The 19,702-nt window shown below is 40.3% G+C and overlaps 1 protein-coding gene across 1 annotated transcript; it reads right to left on the reverse strand.

Moving 5' to 3' along the window:
- Positions 1 to 456: 456 nt before the first annotated feature.
- rhag (Rh associated glycoprotein) lies at positions 457 to 19,082 on the reverse strand. The gene is made up of 10 exons (XM_055873138.1): positions 18,633 to 19,082; positions 6,940 to 7,123; positions 6,262 to 6,412; positions 5,365 to 5,512; positions 4,606 to 4,772; positions 4,257 to 4,394; positions 3,794 to 3,915; positions 3,399 to 3,469; positions 3,110 to 3,183; positions 457 to 2,759 (listed from the first exon to the last, which is right to left on the reverse strand). Exons 1-10 carry the CDS (start codon positions 18,826 to 18,828, stop codon positions 2,688 to 2,690), a joined length of 1,323 nt encoding a protein of 440 aa, XP_055729113.1. The 5' UTR covers positions 18,829 to 19,082; the 3' UTR covers positions 457 to 2,687.
- Positions 19,083 to 19,702: the final 620 nt, after the last annotated feature.

Consider the following 19,702-nt stretch of genomic DNA (forward strand, 5'->3'; position numbering starts at 1 on the left):
CAATGTTTTAAACAGCAATATAATTACATTTCTATGGTTGTAAACCTCGTTGGGCTCAAGTATTATTTTTGCATTTGACGGCTTGGAAGAGGTAAGGCAATAACACTGTATTTCCTTAACAAAAACAACATTCAATCAGAAAGAGAGAAAAAACCTATCCCTAATAGCATACAGTCACTGGATACTGCACACACATGTCATGAATCTACAAAATCATTCAGTGACAGTAATAATGCTCCTCGTGCAGAATAAACCAGACCTTTCAACCCCTGGCAAATCCTGGCAAATCCTGTGTGGTCAAAGGATGCACATTCATTAATGCATGGATCTTGACCCTGGAAAAGATACAGCACTCCATCACCCCTTCTACTAGCCACAACTTTCTGGTTGTAAAAATAATGTTGATGGTGATAATGCAATGGAATCAAGTCAAAAACCACACACACAGAGTCACTCTGATATGATATATAATCATATTTATAAGTGCCAGTATTAGTATTTATACATTAACAACAGTGTCATACATATTCATTTACTGTAACCTAAAAAGCTAATGCCATGTCAATCATTTCAACAAAGTCTTGACTGCTGGTGTCCTAAGCTTTAGGCCTACGTTTATATCGCACGTTGGCTACTACATCAGCCAAATTAAATACTAGGCTATTCATCTATCTGTAGTCAGTTTAATCTTTCCTTGCAACAATGGTCTAATACAGGAACTATTGCAGGCTATTTTCCTACTGCATTCTAAAGTATAACCTTCGCTTTATTCAACAAAATGTTTGAAATATATAAAGACATACTTTTTTATCTGATACACTCTGTACCAATTGCTAGTCCTAGGTGCAGGGATTTAGAGAAACTAACTATAGCCATTGTGTAACTAACTACACTGTACATTAAGAGGTTACAATAAGAAGTGAAAGAAATAAAGAAAGCTTATCAGTGACTATCTTTGTCATGCCCCATTTATTCTGTATCCATATTATAATTGTGACATGTAGCCTATCCGGTTTTTAATTGGACGTGTCAGATTTCAATGCAGCCTTTCTGTATTTGAAAAAACTTAAGAGGGAGAAATTAAAATGGAAGACACTCTACTTTAGCATTGAGGTGACTGGGGCTGAAGAAGGAAAACCACAGAGTGTTGGGAGCACACAGAGAGAGTAGGACCAATCCTTGCCCTGCGCCAATCCCTGTGAGCCATTGGCCCATATTTATCAAGCGTCTCAGATTAGAAGTGCTGATCTAGAAAGGCAAAACGGATCCTAGATCAGCACCCCAATGTCAGACGCTTGATGAATACTGTCCCTTACCCACTGGGCCAAAAAGGGTTGAATCAACGTTGTTTCCACATAACTTCAACAAAAACATTACATGTGATGACGTTGAATCAACGTGGAAAACTGATTGGATTAACTAAAAGTCATCAAGGTAAAGTGATTTCAATGTTAACCTAAATTGATTGATGTATTTTTGTTGTTGTTGTTGATTTCACGTTAGTTGACCACTCAAAAACATGTAAATCAAAACTAGATGTTGAAATGATATCTGTGCCTAGAGGGTAGCTCCTGCCTATACTTCACAGGTCTGGGATCAGATTCTCTCCAGTAGGAGTAGTGGGCTCCAGTGAGGCGGCCTTGCTCTGCAGCAGGCCAAAGTAGCATTTGATTCTCTTCATAAAACAAGGCTTAGCACACAATATCGGTTATGTCAGTTGGATGGCGAAAAATATACAATGTATAACCCTAACTAATGAGGAAAAACAAATGTCTGTTAACATTTTGAGGAGGATTGGTGATATGATTGAACGTCAGCTTGATATACTGTTTCTACTATTTCTATACTGTTTCTACTGTTTCTAGTGGCTCAGAACAGTGGCACATTATTGGTCATCAAATTCAGTTAAAAAAAAAAATCCCTGAAAGTATCTTTCCTCCGAATATGTGAAAAAACAGTTCATGCTTATATGCAACTTATTAAGGAGCATTTATATAAAAATGGTGCTTCGTTGAAATCAATTTTCAGACTAACACATCCAAAACTCTGCAAGCATGTAAGGTTTGATATGATTTTCTGTTAACAAAAATACTTACAATGTTATTTCAATTACATTGAGACCTGATAATACATGTTTTGTATGTAATACACCCACCTCTTACACTTTAGTTGGAATTATAATGAGCTAGAACATCTTTCCCAAATGCTCTTCAGTGGACGTATTCTATTCAATTAATACAAATCTATGGACAATGAGGACGTAGTTTGATACACAGAAAAGTGCAACATGACCTTCCTTGCTGTTCGGATTGAATTAGAGATGTGTAAATAAGGTAGCTTGAACCACTTCAAATATGATTTGATATGATCTCAAATCAATACATTTATGCTGTGGGTAAAAACAACTGACAAGTTGATAGCACTGGTCATCCTGGGTTGATCTCAATAGCATAACTTGGCTTCCTCTCCTTCTTTCCGTTTGGACTGATGGTCAAGACATTAGACAGATGGCGCAGGAAGTCCTGGTAGGGATCCACCACTTAAACGAAGGAGAGGAGACGAGGAGAGGAAGCCAGCTAAGAATATTAACATACACCCAAGGTCTAATGTCTGGTTCATGATTTCTCACTTTCCCATCTTTAGCTCCATGGGTTGTGGATAAGTATTTGCAGCACAGGGCGGGAGATTTAGGCCTCTGCTTTGTTCATGGAATGGTCTCCGTGAGCCAGACTCTCCTCGCCCTCTTCCTCTTCCGGAACCTAAGTACAGTCACATCTCAGTCAGTAACAGATCTTACAGTTTAGCCGCAATTTCATCTACGCCAAATCATATTTGTTATAAGATAGTATTTTTTTATTTACAAATAAAATATTTTTTGCATGTCACTAGGTGGTCACGTGACATGTAATACAATACAATATGCCATCTTAGACATATATGGCTAATGCCACATTATGGTATTGGATATCTCAAATGTTATATGAGTGTCACACCAATACATGAAACATCATGTACCGTGTACTATATAGCTCAGGTGTTTGATTCATCTGTAAGCTAGTGATGTTCAAGGATGGAACAGTATGATGTGTTTTATCTCTCAAGGTCTTACCTCCCAATAGATTGAATCATCAAAGCAGTTCTGATCTGGAGGCTGTCCCCAGAATGGAAGTTTCATTATCAGACCTGTACAAAGAGATAAGTCAATTACAGTATTATTCAGTAAGTTTCCCCGTCTTCATGGAATAAAGTAAATTGTCATGACCTCAACGATTTGATGATGAGTGTAGAAATATAATATTTCTATTACCATACGAAAACCGAAAGGAAGTCTGTTCAAATGATTTTGTGATGTCGATTTTTTGAATGACAAAACATTTCACTGTGTTTTCTTCACCCACCTGTTATGGCTCCTCCAACCAAAGCGAACCCAAGGGATGAGGCCAGGGCTGCAGCCTGCATGGCAGCGCTCCTGAGCGAAGAAGGGTGGAGAAGAGAAAATGAGAAGGGTACAGTACTTTGTTTTTTTCAAGAGACCCTTAATTTGACACTTATTATTGAGGCCAAGGTCACGCCTTCACTGAAAAGTGAATTACTATAGACATTTCAGAACTACAGTATCTATACAGAGATCACAAATATGGCCACTGGTCAAAATGCTGAGTTTCCCATTACTGTTGATCATGAAAATGACTACACATTGTAATTTACCAAAAGTCTTTATAAAAATCATTTATGTTTCTTAATCTGCTTGTATAGATGTACAGTATGAAGAGTGTCGTTAGATGAGCCTTACCCATCCTTCTTGCCCAGAGCGACAGCCACAATGCCAGCGATACCCCCAAGGATGCCAGGCATGCCGTGCAGATTGTGGACGCCACAGGTGTCCTGGATGCCCAGGTTGGATGCCAGGATGGGCTGAAATGTGGTCTCATTTACATTATTCCCTATAGCCCACTAATTTCAAAAATGTTCTAGCTATCTGATGGTAGGTGTTTGTTTTGACTAAAATGCAAGTTTCTCCCAGCACTCAAAACTGGTTTCACCTACCACAACCAGAACCATTTTTTCTCATTAGGCTGAGGAGTTAGTTAGGATGCTGGTAGAAAGGTATTATTCAAAAGAATGTAGGTGTATTGCCACTCACAAGACACATTACAACCCTAGTTAACTATGGCATTTTCTAGACAGTTTGGTGTCCTGGTCCATCTCAGGATTGTCTTCCTATTGGTTCAGACGTGTGTGACCTTTGTACTCACAGTGAGGAACTTGAAGCCCAGGGTGGAGACGATGCCAGCCACGAATCCGATGATCATGGCACCGAAAGGCCCGATGTCCATGTCAGCGCAGGTTCCCACGGCAACACCTCCGGCCAGAGTGGCATTCTGGATGTGGACCTATGGAAGCATCTATTAGCTATGCTACAGTAGGTGCTGTGTGATATTCTATTGTCTCTCCCAGAGACACACATGCACGCACACACACAACACACACACAAACACACAATAGCCTTGTTTGAATATATACAAGTCAAATAAATTGAGGAGGTAAACAATCTACAGCTTCTTCTGACTCTTTGTGGTTTGAGTGAAGCATGTGATATCTCACCATGTCCAGTTTCCCTTTGTGCTCCACCAGACTGGAGACGGCGTAGGCGGAGAGCACACAGGCAGCCAGCGAGAAGTAGGTGTTGGTGACAGCCATGAGCTGATCAGCACCGGGTTCTGCGATGGCAGAGTTGAAACTGGGCCAGAACATCCAGAGGAACACAGTACCTGGAGAAGATATTCAAGTAGATTTATATTTGTCTGCTACTTCAATTGATTCTAAAATATATAAAACAAAAACGAATGCATTAAATGTATTAAAACTATGTCAAACAGAAGTTGGCTTGCTAGTCTGAAGCGATTCACTTTTTTGTCCACTAGGTGGCGTATGTGACTATGATATGTGGAGGTGCCTCCACTTGAGCCACACACATACAACACCCCTTCCCTTGTGAGTAAAATATAAATATACCGTGCAAACAGACACCAGGGGCTAAATGTATCAAGCATCTCAGCTTAGGAGTGCTGATCTAGGATCAGGTCCCCCGTTCATATAATATCATTCATTTTGATCTAAAAGTCAGAACTTGATTGTAAATCAGCACTCCTAGTCTGACATGCTTGATACAAAAGGCCAGGCATTCCCTTAGGCACGTATTGCAACATTTCTATTTTTAGCATTCCAAAGATACATAAGGGGACATTTGATCAATATTTAGCTGATCTATCTTTTAATAGTAGTTAGTGACTGACTACAGTAATAAGATCAACTGAATTTTGCATTGACTGTGATGACTGCCATGTGAGTTGCTGCTCCTACCGATCATGGCGAAGAGGTCAGAGTGGTAGACAGAGCCGTCGTTCTCATGACTGTTCCGCAGAGCTGGCCTGTACAGCATGCGGGCCACTGCTAGACCGAAGTATGCCCCAAAGGCATGGATAATCATGGAGGCCCCAACATCATTGGCCTGTGAGTTGGACAAACCACATAAACCACTTCATTGTGTTGTAAAACAAAATACAACAATTCAAATAAAAGCCCTCCCAAACAAACTTTCTGCTTAGCCTGCTAGTTATCTCAATCACTTGTCACTCATCCATTCCGCCTCTGCCCATTCCCAAGCAAAACTAGTGCACTGATTGGTTGGGAATAGAAATGGACAGATTCAAGAATAAAATTTGACCCCTTGATGTTAAATTATTTTTTTTCAATGGTAGACTCATCCCTATGAATTAACGGCATGATTATATTTATAAGAGCCCTTTTGGTAGGATGAATCTTGTCTAGTTGTTTTGGGCTGCCACTTCTCACCACTAGAGAGCAATCTCACTGGGGTTAGGGGTCAGATCGTGGGGTCGTGGGGTGAGGTTGTGTGTGTAAGGGCCCAGGTAAACGAGTAGTAGTCATGCACAGTAGGGGGTGGCATGCACCTTAAAAGTTTGTTTACGGACCGCCATGATACCAAGAAAGAAGAAGAAGAAGTAGCTATGCATGGATCAACAGGAGATTCACAAAAAATGTTTTACCATTACTCACAAGATTGCACACAATATTGCTCATTGGACTGTATTAACTAATATACTTTTTTTGCATAGTGTTGTCTTTCATGCACACGAGTGCTTAGATGAGTGGATGGGGGTGAAGTTAGTCTGTTGTGATTGACTGTTAACATAAGGGTTGGTTCTGGGTTATGAGATTATGGTGAAGTGCACTGACCTTCAGGACTTCGGCCACCAGATGTTCATTGATGCCGAAGATGGTGATCTCAAGGAGGGTCATGATGAGGAGCTGGACTGGGCTGGTTTTTCCCAGGACCGCGCCGAACGAGATCAGAACCGTGGCTGTGCTGAAGTCTGCGTTGATCATCCTTTTGGTGAGGAGTAAGAAGAGGTGGAGGTGGAGAGAGAGAAGAGAGAGAGAGAGAGCGAGGGAGACAGAGAGAGAGAGAGAGAGGGAGACAGAGCGAGAGAGACAGAGAGAGACAGAGACAGAGAGAGACAGAGAGAGAGACAGAGAGAGACAGAGAGAGAGAGAGAGAGAGAGAGAGAGAGAGAGAGAGAGAGAGAGAGCGAGGGAGACAGGGAGAGAGACAGAGAGAGAGAGAGAGACAGAGACAGAGAGAGAGAGAGAGAGAGAGAGAGAGAGACAGAGAGAGAGAGAGAGAGAGAGAGAGAGAGAGACAGAGACAGAGAGAGACAGAGACAGAGAGAGAGAGAGAGAGAGAGAGAGCGAGGGAGACAGGGAGGGAGACAGGGAGAGAGAGACAGAGACAGAGAGAGATGCATTATTAACACTAAAACAGACCACTTCCTCGGGTGTCCTCCATCATGTGGACATAATGCTGCTACTGCTAGCTACATTCCTTCTGACCGTATTGTGTTTAATTGTATTTACTTGAAGATGGAGACTTTGATCTTTCCTTCGTCCAGGTGCCAGAGGCCTTGCACGAGGAGACCCCACTGCAGAGCGAAGGCGGCCAGGAGCAGGTTGAGGCCCACGCTGCTGAAGCCATATCTCTTCAGGAAGGTCATCAGGAAGCCGAAGCCAATGAAGATCATCACGTGGACATCCTGGAACACTGTGGACCAATGAGAATGCAGGTCAGAGGTCAGCTCAGGGGAGTTTGACTATTTGATCCTTAACACAAGGTCATCAGGAAGCCGAAGCCAATGAAGATCATCACGTGGACATCCTGGAACACTGTGGACCAATGAGAATGCAGGTCAGAGGTCAGCTCAGGGGAGTTTGACTATTTGATCCTTAACACAACATGGTTTTATTGAAGGTCCATTATGGCCAATCTGGCCCTATTTGAATTATTCATCACGTTGAATGAATACTGAATGAAAACAGAGAGGATGAAAACAAGGACACTGAATGAAACTAATAAAGGGTGTCAACAAGGCAAAAAAAAAGACAGAAATGCAACTGTAAAGACATTCAAATCGGTTGACAGACCAGCAATTGATCAAATACCTAGGGCTTTGCCTTTTGATGCGCGAATGACTCACGGAGCAGCCGCATTGGACTGTGCAGCAATCGTAGTAGCCCCTATCCCCACAAGGGGTCATTGTAAATCCGGACTTGTTGGAGGATGGAAGACCAATTCAATTTGTCTGTGAATGGGATACTGAGAACTGAGGCTCCCGATAACCGTGTCGTGTCAGTAACCTCACGCTGTTCCATTCACTGACTTCACATGATCTTAATCAAGTCTTTTGAACTTATCAGAGGGTCTCAGGGAAGCAGACACTCCACAGTTAAACACATTCCTCACTATTAGTTTCAGTTACTGGAATTATAAGGACAGGGGTCTTGTGTATGGATCACTGTCCTTGCTCTTTATGTACTGTATGTTTAGATTGATTTACTTAAGAGGACAGAGACTTTACTTAGAGGGTGTATGAGGGCTCTAGTTCACTGTGTTTGTGGACAGTAGGATGTGAGCTCTGTCCGATTGTCTGCAGATAAGGATCAGGTTACTAGCCCAAGAGACTGACCAGACGTATATGTGTGTGTGCATCTGGTATGTGTGTGTGCGCATGACTGTGTATGTAGCTTAGAACGGTATGTCCACTGCCACCAGAGGAATGATCCTAATTCTCCAAGCTCCACTCTCGCGCAATGCTCACAAAAGGTTCCCTTCCCTGAAAGGCCTGACAACAAGAACTTCCTAGTCCCAATAGCCATGTGCGATGGATGACGGGATCTCATCTGGAAAGTATATGAATGTGTGGCAGAAAGGGAAAACAATAGGCCTCATTTCTCCAGGTCTGGTTAGCATTTTGATGAGCAGTTAGCATTGTGGTGAGATGTTAGCATTGTGGTGAGCAGTTAGCATTGTGGTGAGCCGTTAGCATTGTGGTGTCACGGCAGGACCTAGGCAGACAGTCACTACTCAGAAAGTCCTGGCTGGGGAAGTGATGGAATATAGGGTGTGGTGTAGGGGGTTTGGGGGCTTAGTTGCAGCATAGACTAGCCCATACGTCCATTGTCTTCTTTTTGTCTGTGACTATGTATGGCTACTATGTACAAGCATTTCGCTACACTCACAATAACATCTGCTAGCCATGTGTATGTGATCAATAAAATGGGATTTGATTTACTGTATGACTCTGTCTACCAGAATGCCATTCTAGAGCTTATATACATCTCTATCTTATAGTGCGGTCTTGAAATACAAGACCTTGCTATAAGTATAACTGATGCTGCATTGTACAGTTGTAGAGGGATTGTTGTAACTAGCAATTAATTTTAGAGTTGAGTTTGTTTGGAGGCTCCCTGTTTCTGCCACACCATGATAGAGACAGGATAAACAGGAAGGTTAGCTCTTCTAAACAGATATTGTCTCAGATTAGAAGTCTGTGAATTCCTCTCTCTCATTATTGTGTTTACATGTGACTGGCTCTTTATCCCCAGTAGTGCATTGTATTGCTATGGATGATATTCAGCACACTACACCATGATTCTAATCAGGTTTAGTATTACTTACGCAATGCCTCCGAGACGTCATAGGATACATTATAACCCCTCTGGCACTGGTCAGAACACCCGCGCCCATCCGGGAACAAACAAATAACTCCAATCTATTCAATCTTTTCCCTGATATCGAAGTCTGAACAATGTCAGATATGTAAGATATACAAATAGCCTTGTAAGATATATAAAAGGTAAGATATACAAATAGCCGTGTGTTGACTTGACTTTTGTTACGGAACAAATCTGCATTTTTATTGTTAATACATTGCATGCAATGTTTTCTGTTCTTTGGCACTGATTGTGGGTACTTATTATTGGGAATGTGCAAATCAAACATCTCTGGGTGGATGCAAGGGAATAGACCGTATGCTAATAATGCTAATAATACAAACTAGAATATACGATGTATCGTGTAAAGCTGCTGAGAACTGCCGTACCTGATAACTTCCTGGCGGTGCAAGCACAGAGCAACAAACTTTAGAACATAACAGCAAAACAAGTCTCAGCTTTTGTCTTGTCTATATTGCATATCTTTCTTTTTTTGGCCCACCGCTGCACATTGTCATCTTAACCAGCACTGTCATCTACATTTAAGTCATCTAAAATCTCTAATGTTTTATTTCTTTGGCTTGGTAAGGTATGCACTATGTAGTGACCCATTGAGGAAGCCCTTGGACGGTGCTATATCACCCGAATACTTGATCCCTTGGCGACATCATACCAGTTTCCGTCTCTAAGAAAAGGATGTGGTGGGAGCTAGAGAGGTCCATTTGGAACTCAGCCTCGTAGATGGCCTCTTTGCCCAACATGTTAGGTCATCCCCCATATGGTAGTTGTATTGTGCTAGCACTCTAACCAAGATTTCAAGTATTTTCTGGATTGCAGTCTGAAGGGGTGTCAGTCTGAAAGGAGATGGTTTCAGGCCAGCAACTTAATTATTTTCGATGTTGAATCCTGACATGTTTGGAGGTCAATGCACAACGATCTGCCGAAGAAGCTTGCTCTGAAACGTGTCAGCATCAAATATCATTGAAGGGAATTAAATTGCTGTTCCTCAACCGTCCGTCAACATTTCAGTAATCCCTAGTGTGCTCATTCTATCCCCCAGGCATGATGACCTAGTGCCAACTCCACTGCATTCACTAGGGCGGGCGCCAGTGACAGTATGGATCATGCAGATACAGTTGAAGTTGGACGTTTACATACACTTAGGTTGGAGTCATTAAAACTCGTTTTACAACCACTCCACAAATTTCTTGTTAACAAACTATAGTTTTGGCAAGTCGGTTAGAACATCTACTTTGTGCATGACACAAGTAATTTTTCCAACAATTGTTTACTGAGCGATTATTTCACTGTATCACAATTCCAGTGGGTCAGAAGTTTACATACACTAAGTTGACTGTGCCTTTAAACAGCTTGGAAAATTCCAGAAAATTATGTCATGGCTTTAGACGCTTCTGATAGGCTAATAGACATCATTTGAGTCAATTGGAGGTGTACATGTGAATGTATTTCAAGGCCTACCTTCAAACTCGGTGCCTCTTTGCTTGACATCATGGGAAAATAAAAATAAATCTGCCAAGACCTCAGAAAAAAATTGTAGACCTTCACAAGTCAGGTTCATTCTTGGGAGCAATTTCCAAATGCCTGAAGGTACCACGTTCATCTGTACAAACATTAGTACGCAAGTATAAACACCATGGGACCACGCAGCCGCCATAACGCTCAGGAAGGAGACGCGTTCTGTCTCCTAGAGATGAACGTACTTTGGTGCGAAAAGTGCAAATCAATCCCAGAACAACAGCAAAGGACCTTGTGAAGATGCTGGAGGAAACAAGTACAAAAGTATCTATATCCACAGTAAAACAAGTCCTATATCGACATAACCTGAAAGGCCGCTCAGCAAGGAAGAAGCCGCTGCTCCAAAACCGCCATAAAAAAGCCAGACTACGGTTTGCAACTGCACATGGGGACAAAGATCGTACTTTTTGGAGAAATGTCCCTTGGTCTGATGAAACAAATATAGAACTGTTTGGCCATAATGACCATCGTTGTGTTTGGAGGAAAAATGGAGACGCTTGCAAGCCGAAGAACATCATCCCAACTGTGAAGCACGGGGGTGGCAGCATCATGTTGTGGGGGTGCTTTGCTGCAGGAGGGACTGGTGCACTTCACAAAATAGATGGCATCATGAGGCAGGAAAATTATGTGGATACATTGAAGCAACATCTCAAGACATCAGTTAGGAAGCTAAAGCTTGGTCGCAAATGGGTCTTCCAAATGGACAATGACCCCACGCATACTCCAAAGTTGTGGCAAAATGGCTTAAGGACAGCAAAGTCAAGGTATTGGAGTGGCCATCACAAAGCCCTGACCTCAATCCTATAGAAAATTTGTGGGCAGAACTTAAAAAGCATGTGCGAGCAAGGAGGCCTACAAACCTAACTCAGTTACACCAGCTCTGTCAGGAGGAATGGGCCAAAATGCATCCAACTTATTGTGAGAAGCTTTTGGAAGGCTACCCGAAACGTTTGACCCAAGTAAAACAATTTAAAGGCAATGCTACCAAATACTAATTGAGTGTATGTAAACTTCTGACCCACTGGGAATGAGCTGAAATAAATCATTCTCTCTACTATTATTCTGACATTTCACATTCTTAAAATAAAGTGGTGATCCTAACTAACCTAAGACAGGGAATTTTTACTAGGATTAAATGTCAGGAATTGTGAAAAACTGAGTTTAAATGTATTTGGCTAAGGTGTATGTCAACTTCCGACTTCAACTGTAGGGGCAAACCTCCAAGGCACCAGATTAATTTAGCATCTAACTGAATCTAACTGCAAGTCACTTTTTATGTTGTTAACTGTAATTACAAAATTGAATTCCGTCCGAATAGCGCCTGACTTTGATGATAGGGCTTTACGGCTGTGAAACAACTCTGTGTTGGATAAATTCTTAAGGTCCCACTTCTCTGAGGAAAACAAATATTTCACAGAGCTACAGAACCCATTGGTTACTCTCAATTACATTTTTTCAATACTGATTTTGTCCCTTGATGATAAAGCCCAGCAACAAGATAGGTTCTTTTTTTCTAAATTGCATTTCTCTGCTTATTTCCTCTGCTTTGAACCTGTAATTGTGGAGTTTTGGTATGCACCATATAGATGGACGGACAGGGGGTGCAGAGAAAGGAAGTCATTGCCAACTTTTATACGCATATCTAACTGTATAATCCCTTAAACAATTACTTTTTAGGTATTTTTTGTGGTTTATGTAGGATGAATACGGACAATTTATTTAACCTTTATTTAACTAGGCAAGTCAGTTAAAAACAATTTCTTATTTACAATGACGGGGAACAGTGGGTTAAAACTTCTTGTCAATAGGGGGGCGCTATTTTCACTTTGGAAAAAATTGTGCCCAATTTAAACGGCCTCGTACTCTGTTCTAGATCATACAATATGCATATTAGTATTACTATTGGATAGAAAACACTCTCAAGTTTCTTAAACTGTTTGAATTATATCTGTGAGTAAAACAGAACTCATTTGGCAGCAAACTTCCAGACAGGAAGTGAAAATTCTGAAAATGGGGCTCTGTTTCAGGGCCTGCCTATTCAACTGGCTTATATTTATCGATATACATGCACTTCATACGCCTTCCACTAGATGTCAACAGGCAGTGGAAGGTGGAATGGGGTGTCTAGCTTGATCTGAGGTCAAACAAGAGCTTTTGGAGTGGCAGGTCAGGAATTTCCTTTCTCTACCTAGGCGCGCGAAGCACCTCGATATTGTCTTCTGATAAGCGTTCGGTTTACACGGCGAATATCTCCGGCTCTGATTTTATTTGATACATGTGATAATAACATCGTAAAGTATATTTTTTCAACCGAGTTTTATCAGATTATTCAACGTTTATTGGGGCTTTTGGAGTTTTCCGTTCTTTGCTTAGAGAGAAGATGGGAACGTTATCAAGCTTGGCTAGCATTGTGGCGCGAATTTGACAGAAGAAAAGGACATTCTAAAACCAAACAACGATTTATTCTGGACCAAGGACTCCTTGTACCAGATTCTGATGGAAGCTCAGCAAAAGTAAGAACAATTTATGATGTTATTTCGTATTTCTGTAGAAAATGTTGATTCCTATTCTCTGCCGTTTTGGCGAGCGCTGTCTCGCAATAACGCAAGCTGTTTGTTATGGTAAAGTTATTTTAAAAAATCTAACACGGCGGTTGCATTAAGAACCAGTGTATCTTTCATTTGCCATACAACAAGTATTTTTATGTAAAGTTTATGATGAGTTCTTTGGTCAGATCAGGTGAGTGTCCAAAATATCTCTGGAGATTCTGGTGAATCGATGCTACGTATTCACAATGTATAATCAGGATTTGTAGCTCTAAATATGCACATTTTCGAACAAAACATAAGTGTATTGTATAACCTGATGTTATAAGACTGTCATCTGATGAATTTGTTCAAGGTTAGTGATTAATTTTATCTCTATTTTGTCAGTTTTGTGCAAGCTATTTTTGCGGGGAGTAAATTGCGTTGTGTGTTTGGCTACTGTAGTGAGCTAATAGAAATATATATTGTGTTTTCGCTGTAAAACACTTAAAAAATCAGAAATATTGGCTGGATTCACAAGATGTTTATCTTTCATTTACTGTACACCATGTATTTTTCATAAATGTTTTATGATGAGTATTTAGGTATTTCACGTTGCTCTCTGTAATTATTGTGGCTGCTTCAGTGCTATTTGTGATGGTAGCTGCAATGTAAAACTATGATTTATACCTCAAATATGCACAGTTTTCGAACAAAACATAAATGTATTGTATAACATGTTATAAGACGGTCATCTGATGAAGTTGTTTCTTGGTTAGTGACTAATTATATCTCTATTTGGTCGGTTTTGTGATAGCTACCTATGCGGTAGAAACATGGTGAAAATATGCGATTGAGTCTTTGGCTATTGTGGTTAGCTAATAGAAATACATATTGTGTTTTCGCTGTAAAACATTTTAAAAATCGGAAATGATGGGTGGATTCACAAGATGTTTAACTTTCATTTGCTGTATTGGACTTGTGATTTCATGAAAATTATATTATTTGATATCCCTGTCCCGTTAGGCTAGGCTATGCTAGTCAGCTTTTTTTATGAGGATGCTCCCGGATCCGGGATGGGTATCACTGAAAGGTTTTAACTGTCTTGTTCAGTGGCAGAACGACAGATTTTTACCTTGTCAGCTTGGGGATTCGATCTAGCAGCCTTTCGGCTACAGTGATACAGTGGGATATCATATGAACTGGGACAGCTTAATCCTGATGCTTTTATTTCTTCGTCTGACAAGAGAAAATAAAAACTATTGTTAGGGCTCTCGAGTGGCGTAGCAGTCTAAGGCACTGCATATCAGTGCTAGAGGCGTCTGTCACGCCCTGACCTTAGAGAGTCTTTTTATTCTCTACTTTGGTTAGGTCAGGGTGTGACTAGGGTGGGCATTCTAGTTTTGTTATTTCTATATTGGCCTGGTATGGTTCCCAATCAGAGGCAGCTGTCTATCGTTGTCTCTGATTGGGGATCATATTTAGGCAGCCTTTTCCCACCTGTTTGTTGTGGGATCTTGTTTTTTGTGTAGCTGCCTGTGAGCAGCCCAGAACGTCACGTTTTGTTTTCTTCTGTTTTGTTTTTGGTGAGTTTCATATTTATTAAACATGTGGAACTCTAAGTACGCTGCGCCTTGGTCCATTCATTCAGACGAGCGTGACAGCGTCACTAGAGATGCTGGTTCGATTCCATGCTGTATCACAACCTGCCGTGATTAGGAGTCCCATAGGGCGGCGCACAATTGGCCCAGTGTCGTCCGTGTTAGGGTTTGGCTGGGGTAGGACGTCATTATGAATAAGAATTTCTTCTCAACTGACATGCTTGGTTAAATAAAATAAAATGAAATGACTAAGCCCTTGCTGAGAAACCACATGATCCAAATCACATCACTTCATTGGAAGTGATTTTTTTTTCTTCAGCTTTATTTCTGTTTTGATGTTAAGGTCACAATAACTTGCACTGTACCAAATTGTGATGGAAATGTGCATTCTATGTACTTGTGCATCAAAATACATAAAAAAGTCTATTTCTATTTGGTAATTCAGTCAGCATTTGTTGTTGTTCTGCTTCACCAACCATAGCTAGCTAAAGTAGAACAGCATGAAGTAACTAAAGTGGGACTGTCTTATAGGCTTTTCCAATGGAGGACAGAGATCCAGTTTACTTTAGGGACCCCCTGTATTTAGGTTAGGCAGGGCTCTGCTTCTTGTAGTACTATATCCTGTTCCTTTTTTCTTGTAGTACTGTTATTAGTATTGTTATTAGTACTGTTATTGTTATTGTACTGTTATTGTACTGTTATTGTACTGTTATTGTACTGTTATTGTACTGTTATTAGTACTGTTATTAGTAATGTTATTGTACTGTTATTTGTACTGTTATTAGTACTGTTATTAGTATTGTTATTAGTACTGTTATTAGTACTGTTATTAGTACTGTTATTGGTATTGTTATTAGTAATGTTATTTGTACTGTTATTAGTAATGTTATTGTACTGTTATTAGTACTGTTATTAGTACTGTTATTAGTACTGTTATTGTACTGTTATTAGTACTGTTATAAGTACTGTTATTTGTACTGTAATTAGTACTGTTATTAGTACTGTTATTAGTACTGTTATTTGTATTGTTATTAGTACTGTTATTAGTACTGTTATTAGTACTGTTATTAGTATTGTTATTAGTATTGTTATTAGTACTGTTATTAGTACTGTTATTGTACTGTTATTAGTATTGTTATTAGTACTGTTATTAGTACTGTTATTAGTAATGTTATTTGAGTGAATTCAGAAAAGTGGGGCACTTTTTACGTTTCCGTCTTCTGTAACCTCTTCAGAAATCTATCAAACATATTAGACCAACAAATCAAATCGTATTTGTCACATGGGCCGAAAACAACACCTTACTATGAAATGCTTACTTACTTTTTAAGTAAGTAACAACATTTTATCAAAAAAAAAAAAAAAAATACAATCTAAATAAATAAATGTAACACAATAACGAGGCTATATACTGGGGGTACCGGTACCGAGTCAATGTGCGGTGGTACAGGTTAGTCAAGGTAATTGAGGTAAATGTACATGTCGGTAGGGGTAAAGTGACTATGCATAGATAATAAACAGTGAGTAGTAGCAGCATAAACACTGAAATCCTCAGATGTTTCCTATCACACAAAATTGAATAGAATAGTTATTGGGGTACAATTGGGACTATAATAATGGTATCCCAGTTTATTTAACCTGCTGTCTCAGTCTACCAAATGCAAACTGAAAATATGGTTTTGACTCAGTGTACACAAATGGGTGTGTCATGCCTGCTGTGACTATGATTAGGAAACGTCTTGAAGTTTGCAAAAATGTATAATGTGTTGGGCTTATATGTTGGATAGATGACAAAAGAGGTTACAGAAGACAGACCATTCTAAAAGTGTCCCATTTATTTTGAATTGACCCTATATTGTTTCTCTGATCATTTAGAACAACCTATAATTATAACAACTATTAGGATGTTTTTGGATATGACTTAACGTAAACAAAGAGGGGAAGTTCACCCATTTTTACACGTGGCCTAGTTTTCACTCTTTCTGTCCTTGTAGTTTGATTCCTCCAAACCGTTTTTTGTTTTGTTTTGTTACAAAGAAAATTGGTCACATTTTGCTGAGTCATCATTGACTATAATGCAATATGCAAACATGTTAGGAAACACATCAACTCCCATTTTGAATGTCTTTGCACAACATTATTTATGTCCACTGTGCCATAAATCCATGTTTGAATGATTGTGTTTACAACAACAAAAATATGCAAATATGGATTTATGGGACAGTGGAATTTGTTTTTCTAAAATTGAATTCAGAGATCATTCAGAATGGGATTCTGGTGTAATATGAGTCTGTGTTTTCTATCATGCTTTAGACACATTTTCATAATGCAAATGATTTTGGGGATCAACTACAATCACAAAAAGAGTGAAGTGTAAGTCTACATGTAAAAATAGGTGAACTTCCCCTTTAACATTTCTTAACACTGAACTAATCTCTTTGGGTCACAGCTGCCCCTCCCATTTATGGCTAAACCTCCATACTGTAAGTCTTCAAGTATTTATGCTTTATAAAGATTTATGTACAAAGAAATGTCGGTGTCATATAGGTAAAGTAGTAAGGGTGGGTCTTTGTCACTTTTCAACTGATAAGTCACAAGATTTACAATAGTCTCCAAACACAAATTAATGTACACATGTGCAAACATTTTTACCCGTAACTCAATCAAATTCCCATTAAAATAAATTAATAATTTATTTCCCTTCAGCGCATATGCAAGTTAATCCAGTTACATTGTAAGTATGTGGATGGCATTCATCAGACACTCATATCTCGAGCGACTTACAGGAGCAATTAGTGTTAAGTGCTTTGAGCAACTTTTCACTTAGTTGGCTCTGGGAATTGAACCAGCAACCTTTTGGTTACTGGCCCAACGCTCTTGACTGCTTGGCTACCTGCCACTAGGCTTCCCCTTTGTACAATCCTTCTGGGGGTAGCCACAGTGAACCTGCCCAGTATGAGCGAGAGGAGTGCCCCTATGACAGCTGGAGCATCTGGCCCGTTCCATACAGAATCATTTCAGGCTGCAATGGACACATGCACAACCAGGGTTGGGTAGGTTACTTTCTAAATGTAATCCATTACAGTTACTAGTTACCTGTCCAAAATTGTAATCAGTAACCTAACTTTTTAATTACCCAAACACAGTAACGCAATCTGATTACATTCAGTTACTTTAGGATACATTTCCACTTAACAGGCATTAGAAGAAGACAAAAATGATCCATCGAACACATTTGGTGTGTTATCATAGTGGTCTCTGACTTGTGGTCAGACTCGCTCAGGTGGAACAAACTTAAACTTGTGCCTTTTTTCAATTCTGAATTGAACGTCATTGAGAAAACAGAAAGGTGTAATAATGTATTTTTTACCAAACTTTTCTGAATTTAAAAGTGATCCAAAAAGTAATCATCTAGTTTTTCTGAATTTAAAAGTATCTGTAATCTGAATACAATATTTTTGCTGTTAACGTAACTGACTACATTTCTTTCTGTAATTGGATTACATGTAATCACTTACTCCTAACCCTATGCACAACAAGCTCACACTATGCTAACCCACATCCTTTCCCTCTGATTGATCACAGGAGCTACTGCACAATTATAAAGAGAAGAGGGGTCAAATCATTGAGACTCAATTGCATTATTAACTTCATAGCCTGTCATCCATAGCAACCATGGCTGCTATCAATAAGCCAAATACAAACAGATCCATGATTCTTCAACCGGGCTGCCACAGCCAGACTGACACACTGACAGACTATGTGTAGCACCACACTGAGGTAGCCTGCTCCCAGATCTGTTTCTGCCTTGCCAACTGCTATGGTCATTGTCATGCCAAGACAACACAAACTGATCTGGGAACAGGCTAACACTGAGAAGCCTTCAGGTGTCACTTACTGGGGTAGAGGGTCAGAGGATTCTGTTCCGTTTTCTCCTCATGGTGTGTGGTGTTGTGGGCTCCGTGTCCCCCGTGTCCCCCGTGTTTCCCATCATCGTAGACCACAAACACAGCAAACAGGATGATGGTGATAATCTCCAGAGTCAGAGCCAGGATGGGAAACTTCAGCCTCATGTTGGTGGAGTAAGCAGGCATGCTAGCATTAACTAATTCTGTGTGTGTGTCTCTCTCCTCTCGCTCTCCCTCTCTCTCTCTCTCTCTCTCTCTCTCTCTCTCTCTCTCTCTCTCTCTCTCTCTCTCTCTCTCTCTCTCTCTCTCTCTCTCTCTCTCTCTCTCTCTCTCTCTCTCTCTCTCTCTCTCTCTCTCTCTCTCTCTCTCTCTCTCTCTCTCTCTATCTATCTCTATCTCTGGCACACTCACTCCCTCTCTCCCTATCTATCTTTTGGGGCTTGTAGTGGTAGTGTGACGGGGGAAGAGCAACTGGTGTCTGGTTTTAAATTGGTGGAGGTTTCGTGGGGACCAATGGCAGGGGATAACAGGCAGGTCCGGGTGGTTACTCCCACTTCTGCACTTTGCTTATGGAGATTGGTTCCCTCCCTGTTGGGTGTTTACTATTTTTAAAAGAGGGGGCAAAAACAAGACTTTGGCAAAACACACAGTAATGACAACCGGCCAGTGACAGAGCCATGATATTAACGGCTAATGAGCTTTTTCAAACTCATTTGCAATTTTAATGTCATATTAAGTTGAGGCATAATCCTGTAAAAATGAAGATTAAAAAGCAGTCTTCATCATGTGCTGTGCAAATATACACTTTAAAATCCTTAAGAGTCTATTGACACAACTGTGCGTCAATCTAATTAACATGATAAAAAATCCCCATCAAAATCCATCAGTTTAAACTAGAGAAATCCGCCGATGTCGGCCTACGTGGTAGAGCTACAGCGTTGGTTGTCAGACCAGGTTAAAGGACCCCACCAGAGAGAGTTGCTGACACTATTTCAATGTAATTCTGTCCTAGTGCAGAAATGCTTGCTTGGAGCGGGACTGGACTGGGCCTGGACTGGGC

This window comes from Salvelinus fontinalis, chromosome 20, assembly GCF_029448725.1.
Source record: "Salvelinus fontinalis isolate EN_2023a chromosome 20, ASM2944872v1, whole genome shotgun sequence".
In the NCBI taxonomy this organism is placed as follows: domain Eukaryota; kingdom Metazoa; phylum Chordata; class Actinopteri; order Salmoniformes; family Salmonidae; genus Salvelinus; species Salvelinus fontinalis.

Bases quoted from the DNA above. Each gene is read 5' to 3' on its own strand.
- rhag (XM_055873138.1), bottom strand. From the start codon at position 18,828: ATGCCTGCTTACTCCACCAACATGAGGCTGAAGTTTCCCATCCTGGCT. The intron at 5,513-6,261 runs GTCAGTGCACTT...TCCAACTCACAG, and splicing joins TGGTGGCCGAAGTCCTGAAG to GCCAATGATGTTGGGGCCTC. The intron at 3,184-3,398 runs GTGGGTGAAGAA...CTCTTTGTACAG, and splicing joins GGTTGGAGGAGCCATAACAG to GTCTGATAATGAAACTTCCA.